Raw genomic sequence first — 6988 nt, forward strand, 5'->3', positions numbered from 1 at the left:
ACCTCCAGGACCCACAATGTCTGTGAACTATGTGTCAACCAGACAGCTGTGGGCATTAGGCTGAGCTCCGTTAGTGTGCCACAGTGCAGCTTTCTCGAGATGGCAGCAGCTCTGGATTCTTTCTACCTCAAGGAGCAGGCCTTTTATCATGTGGTGTCGGACAGCATGGAGTGTAGCAATTTTCTGAGTTCCTACAGCCCTTTCAGCTACTACACTGCATGTTGCAGGACTATGAACAGGGGTGTGGCAGGCTTCATTGATTCTGAACCAGATGTCTTCAAATCCCCAAACATTGCATTTTCTTCCCTTGAGAAAGAAAATGTGAGGTATACCCCAAGCTCCGTTCCTCACATTGAGGAGAACAGGCATGTCTTTCCTGAAGTGGACATGAATAGCACAAACTTCACAGGCCTGAGCTGCAGAACCAATAAGACCCTGAACCTCTACCTGTTGGATTCAAATTTGTTTTGGTTATATGCAGAAAGGCTAGGTGCTCCTAGCACCGCTCAGGTGAAAGAATTTGCTGCAATTGTTGATGTGAAAGAAGAATCTCACTATATCTTGGATCCAAAACAAGCTCTTATGAAGTTCACCCTAGGTACTGTAGGCACTTTACTTCCCCAAGCACAATAAGTTTGCATAACTTGATATAGGTAACTTTTATCTAGTGATCTCATTACATTTGGTCATGGGGGCGATGTCAACTCTTTAGCTCATTTGAAATATTTAGGCTACACTGGTCATAATTTATAAGAAGCTAATTTTGTCTATTAAATGGAACAGAAACTTTCTAACTCAAAATTTTTGGTAAGTTTGTCATTTAGCCCTTGAGGGTAAGAGTCAAACATTCCAGATTGGCAGTACCTGTCACATTTCTAAGATAGGGAGAGCTGCAGTGGTAGAAACCTGGCCACTGTGATGGAGCCCTTTTGGTGTGAATGTCCCATGGGGCTGAGTGTGAGCCCTAATAACAGCTTCATTCTCAAGGAACTTAAACAGAAAGCAGTGAACAATAGAACTGCCTGTCCTCCCTGTTTGTCTCAAAGCTTTAAATGTATAAGTGTTAAGGCCTAATTTCTGCTGCTCTTTTATAAGGGTTGGGAAATGCTGCTATGTCCTTGGGTGCCTAGATTGTAATAAACAAGTGTCAGGTTGCAAACCACCTTTTGTCGGGTAAGACCCTGTCATTATAGGAGAGCTTGCCCTTGGGACTGCTAGGGGCTTGACAGCTGCAGTATCTAACCCACACTGCCCTGTTCCCAGGACCATGCTGACATCCTTGATACACACACAAGGAAGTGGGAATTCCAAAGCCATGTTAGTTCAGCCTCATTGGAAACACCAGGGAAAGTCAATGTTTGCCAAATGGAGGCAGGAGGAATTTGGAAGGGAAAGAAGCCTTTTGTTTTCAAGTTTTAGAGCGTATTATAAAAATAAAGTTAGAGCCCTGAGTAACAGTCCTTTCAGCTGTCGTTTGTAGAGTCCAGGTGAAGCTTGTTTCTTCCATTAGACACATTTGAAAAGGCTTATATCAATATGATTTTGTTTTATATCAAATTATATGTTACTAGAGGCCCAGTGCATGACATTTATGCACTGGAGGCAGTGGGGGGTGGGGGGTGTCCCTCAGTCTGGCCTGCACCCCTCTTGTAGTCTGGGACCCCTCACTCTTTACCACCCGCCTGCAGTGGAGGCAGGAGTGGCTCCCATCACTGCTGCTGCACTCACCAGCCTGTGAGTGGCGCTCTGGTTGAGCAGCACTCTCCCTGTGGGAGGGCACTAACCACTAGGGGCCAGCTCCTGCACTGTGCGTCTGCCCCTTGGTGGTCAGTGCGTGTCATAGCGACCTGCCATTTCACTGTTTGGTCCATTTGCATATTAGGGTTCATTATATAGGATAAACAGGAAGGCACCTGAGTGTTTAAAGGACCCTGTGACCTGTCACTTTGTGTATTCTTAATAATTTTTCAAATTGCTTCCAATTCATGTTTTTTTAAGTTACATTTTAGTGTACTGAGTTTTCTTAAAATGAAATAAGCCTGCATTTTTTTAAGTAAGTGTTTATTGAATTTTCCTGAATTCTGTTCAGTTATACCAGTGGTTCTCAACCTTCTGGCCCTTTAAATACAGTTCCTCATGTTGTGACCCAACCATAAAATTATTTTTGTTGCTACTTCATAACTGTAATGGTGCTACTGTTATGAATCGTAATGTAAATATCTGATATGCAGGATGGTCTTAGGTGACTCCTGTGAAAGGGTCGTTCAACCGCCAAAGGGGTCGCGACCCACAAATTGAGAACCGCTGAGTTATACCCAAGTACTCAATGAGCTCATAATGTAGTCATTTTGAATTTAAGGGTAATCTGAAAGAAGCCTTCTTAAGATTCCTTTTCATCTTCTGTATCTATTCTGGAACATTGAGCTCAGTTGTTCTTTGCCCTGTAGTTGGTGTCAAAAATAAGGGTCCTTGTAAAAAAAACAACCCACATATACTAGGAGTCATGGTCAGTTAGGAGAGTTGACTCTTTAAGTCAGCTGTTTCTGGGGCAATCTCAGAATTTAGGGTTCATACAGAACAGGAAATAATTCTTGGTTTTATGTTTCAAACACATATTCAAGTAAGTGTTATTCAGTGCTGATAATGAATTCTCTTTAGCATTCATGTGACATTCTTCACTTCCTCTCCCTCTGCAAAACATTGCATTGCTCTTTAAGACCTCAAAATGGAGAGAGTTAGATGAAAGAAAAGGAAGTGAAACTCAGATTAGTGCTGTTTTAGATGATACAGTGGCCTTTTCGGGGAGGGTAAAACTGTTGGTTCAAGTTAGGTTTTTGGATTATTTATGTGTGTTTTTTAACGTGCTTTTCTGCTAAGTATATTTGGGTTTATTTTTCTTAACCTTTTAAGAAAGAAACTTGAAGAACTTCAATAAAGGAAACAAAAAACATAGCTCCTTGTCCTCAAATTAATGAGTGTTAAACAACTAATACATTGCAGTAGACTGGTGCAATTATTGCATGTGTAGTTATACTTAAAGGTCTTAGTATTGTAGATTGAAATCTCTTAAAAGATGTGGCATGTTGATGATTTATGCAATCTCAGGTGTCTTGTTAGGAAAAATACAGGATATTAGAGCATCTAACAATGCATGGTGTTTTGTTATTTAAATTACTGTCTGCTGAGTTAATATCACCAAAATTAAACCTGGTGCCACTCTGGGGAGCTCTCTTCAGGGTTTTGCATGTAGCTGAAGTGTTAAAAATGTGAGCTGGTGAAGTCATCCCAATTTTTAAAATGTAGAGTTTAAAGTAGGCCAAATACTCTCCTTGTACTTAGAGAAGAGTTGATCTCATTTTCTCTTTATTTTTAGAGTCTTTTATTCAAAACTTCAGTGTTCTCTACAGTCCCTTGAAAAGACATCTTATTGGAAGTGACTCTGCCCAGTTCCCTTCTCAGCATTTAATCACTGAAGTGACAACTGATACCTTCTGGGAAATAGTCCTTCAAAAGCAGGTACGGGTCTGGTTAGTGTGGCTCAGTGGTTGAGCATTGTCATATGAACCACGGGGTCACGGTTCGATCCCCAGACAGGGGACATGCCCAGGTTGTGGGCTCGATCCCCAGTGGGGGGCATGGAGGAGGCAGCCTATCAATGATTGTCTCTCATCATTGATGTTTCTTTCTCCTCCCTTCCTCTCTGAAATCAGTAAAAAATGTATTTAAAAAAACATGTACGGAAGCATGAGAGAGGCAGAAATCAAGCCAACTACCTTATTAAAATTATTTGTAGTCCTGGCTGGTTGCTCAATGGTTAGAGCATCGATCCAAAGGTTCTTGGGATCGATTCCTAGTCAAGGGCATGTACCTTGGTTGCAAGTTCAATCCCCAGCCCCTGTCAGGGTGTGAACAGGAGCCAATCAATCGATGTGTCTTTCTCATGTCGGTGTTTCTCTACCCCTCCCCCCCCCCCCCCCCCCTAAAAATCAGTGGAAAAAATATCCTCGCTCCTTGAGTAAGGATTTAAACAAAAATTATTTCTAAAGCTGGGGTGAGTGGTTGGTTTTGATGTACAGAAGATTAACAGGACAGACGTATGAATTACGTATGGTTTTCTAATTGCAAAAGTTCTTAAGAAAGCACATAATCAGAAAAATCTGAAGATTAATTTTTTCACTGTAATATATACACAAGCAGCATTTATTGAATGCCTGTAGGGTTCTAAGAATGAGGGCCTGAGGATCCCAGTCACAACCATCTTCCCTTTCCCACAGGATGTTTTGCTGCTTTATTACGCACAGTGGTGTGGCTTCTGTCCTTCCCTCAATCATGTCTTCATCCAGCTAGCTCGCCTCCTGCCAACGGATACATTTACTGTGGCAAGGTAAGGAAGCCTGTTCTGCAGCACCTTTGGCTGTGTTCATCTTCACTCTTCCTTACAGCTTAGCCATATGGTTTACAAGGGTTTGCCCATTTTTCACTAACTTTGGGAAAGACTTGGTTGAATTTAATTACCAGCTTAAAGTCATGAGCAAAACCTCATTGAAACCAAAGATTTCCAGAAGAATTCTGAGTGAGTGTTTTTTCTATGATGTTGAGTGTATTTAGCCCTGATTGAATTCATAAGAGGGTGAGTGCAGTTCTGTGGGAGCAGTGCTGACCTGGTTGTTAGGACAGCCCCTGGAGAGGCCAGCTTCCTGGAATACCACAGGAAGGGTGCTCTGGAGTTGCATAGTAGTAGGGCCTCGGCCCACTGAAAGGAGGCCAGTCCCTGGTTTGCTGCCAGCAGCCCAGGGACCTGGAGTAAATCTCTCCACCAGGCCTTGTGTTTCTCCTCATTTGTAAAATTGAAAGGAAAGATTGGTCGATATCCACATGTTCTAGTTTTGTGATTCCGTGGAAACTGTATGTGATCTCCTCAGTAAACAAAAAATTTAAAATTGTGTTTTGTAAAAACAGGGCTCAAATAAAGAGGTTTTGGATAAGGAAAAAAGCAGTTTTTGGGGAAAATTATTTAGCTATAAGGTAAATCTTCTCTCCCTCTCCTCCAGATAGATTACAATTAAATATGAAATATCAAATCACAGAAAAAAAATAGAAGATAGACTATTGGATTGGCTAGTTCCTTTGAGAAATGAAAACTTTCCCAAGTGAAGCAGTTTAAAAAATAACAAAAGAAAATGAACAAATTCCACTAGAAAAATTGAGCAGTGAAAATAAATAAAACAGACTAAAAAAGAAAGTAATAGTTGTATTTTATGTCATACATATTTTACCTATTATATATTCTGTAAGTGATGATGAGAGCCAAATTTGAGGAGTTACATTGCTGAGATATATATACATATGCGCTAGGGGCCCGGTGCACAAAATTCGTGCATGGGAGGTGGGGGGTAAAGGGAGGGGAGTCCCTTCAGCCCAGTGTGCACCCTCTGTCATGTTTTGGGACCCTGGCCGCTCTGGGCTTAGGCGCGGGCCTACAGGCTCGGGGTGGCCTGGCTTTTGAGGGTGCCTGTCCTGGGGACACAGGCCTTTTGGCATTGGCATGCACACACTCCAGTGGGGTGGGAGTTTCCCCTGCATTGCCAGGCCCCGCCCCCAGCTTCGCGCGCCACCCTAACCCTGGCTCCCCAGCACCTATGCGTGTGCGCCAGCCAGGCAGAAGCTTCCCGTGCTCGCCGTCCCAGCCCCGGCTCCCCGGTGTCCACGTGCGCCACCCTGCCCCCAGCTCCCCGGTGCCAGTGAGTGTGCAGATGGCCATGGGGCCAGAACTTCCCCCACATCTGCCCTGCCCTGGCTGCCTGGTGCCTGTGTATGCAAATTCACCCGCCATCTTTGTCAGATTAATTTGCATACTCACTCTGCTTGGCTGGTGAGCACAGCAGAGGAATGGTTAATTTATATGTTTCTCTTTTATTATATAGGACTAGAGGCTGGGGGGGTGTCCCTCAGCTCCACTTGTGCCTTCTCACAGGCTGGGACCCCTCGGAGATAACGACCTGCTGGCTTAGGCCCGCTCCCGGGTGGCAGAGGGCAGGCCCAATCCCTACGTGCAGCCCCTAGAGCAGGGCCGATTGGGGAGTTGGGGCACCACCCCCTGTCATGCACAGAGCAGGGCCCATCAGGGGGGTTGGGGCTCCGTACCCTGTCACACACAGAGCAGGGCGGATCAGGGGGTTGGGGTGCCGCCCCCTGTCACCCACAGAGCAGGGCCGATCAGGGGGGTGGGGAGCTTCCCCCTGTCACACTCAGGGCAGGGCCGAGGGGGAGGTTGTGGCTCCACCCCGTCACACACAGAGCAGGGCTGATCAGGGGGTTGGGGAACTCCCCCCTATCAGGCACAGAGCAGGGCAGATAGGGAGGTTGTCACCCCGCCCCCTGTCACACAGCCGCAGGGCGATCAGGGGGTTTGGGCGCTGCCCCCTGTCACGCTGCTTCAGGGGCCAGGAGGCTTCGTGGCTCCGTTGATCCCAGTGCTGGGAGGCCTCGCAGCTCCGATTGTCACGGGGCAGTGAGGCCTTGTGGCTCCGCTTGATACAGGGGAAGTGAGGCCTCGCTGCTCTGCTGATCCCGGTGCTGGGAGGCTCCACTGATCCCTGTGCCAGGAGGCCTCGCGGCTCCGCTGATCCCAGTGCCAGGAGGCCTCGTGGCTCTGCTGATCCTGGTGCGTGAGGCCTCATGGCTTCGCTGATCCCGGGTTTGGGAGGCCTCATGGCTCTGCTGATCCTGGTGTTGGGAGGCATATTACCCTTTTACTATATAGGATAGAGGCCTGGTGCTTGGGTGGGGGCCGGCTGGTTTGCCCTGAAGGGTGTCCTGGATCAGGGTGGGGGTCCCACTGGGATGCCTGGCCAGCCTGGGTGAGGGGCTGATGGCTGTTTGCAGGCTGGTCAAGCCCCCCAGTGGGGACCCTCATCCCATGGGGGTTTGGCCAGCCTGGGTGAGGGGCTAATGGCTGTTTTTAGGCTGACCAAGCCCCCCGGTGCCG

At 46.5% G+C, this 6988-nt stretch overlaps 1 protein-coding gene across 1 annotated transcript in view; it reads left to right on the forward strand.

The window, feature by feature from the left end:
• TXNDC11 (thioredoxin domain containing 11) overlaps positions 1 to 6988 on the forward strand; it is a 63798-nt gene that overhangs the window by 48724 nt on the left and 8086 nt on the right. The window contains 3 exon segments of the mRNA XM_015572130.1: positions 521 to 598; positions 3374 to 3516; positions 4275 to 4384. Of these exon segments, the coding sequence (XP_015427616.1) occupies positions 521 to 598; positions 3374 to 3516; positions 4275 to 4384 (331 nt within the window).

The sequence above is a fragment of the Myotis davidii genome, unplaced genomic scaffold, assembly GCF_000327345.1.
Source record: "Myotis davidii unplaced genomic scaffold, ASM32734v1 scaffold209, whole genome shotgun sequence".
NCBI classification, from domain to species: domain Eukaryota; kingdom Metazoa; phylum Chordata; class Mammalia; order Chiroptera; family Vespertilionidae; genus Myotis; species Myotis davidii.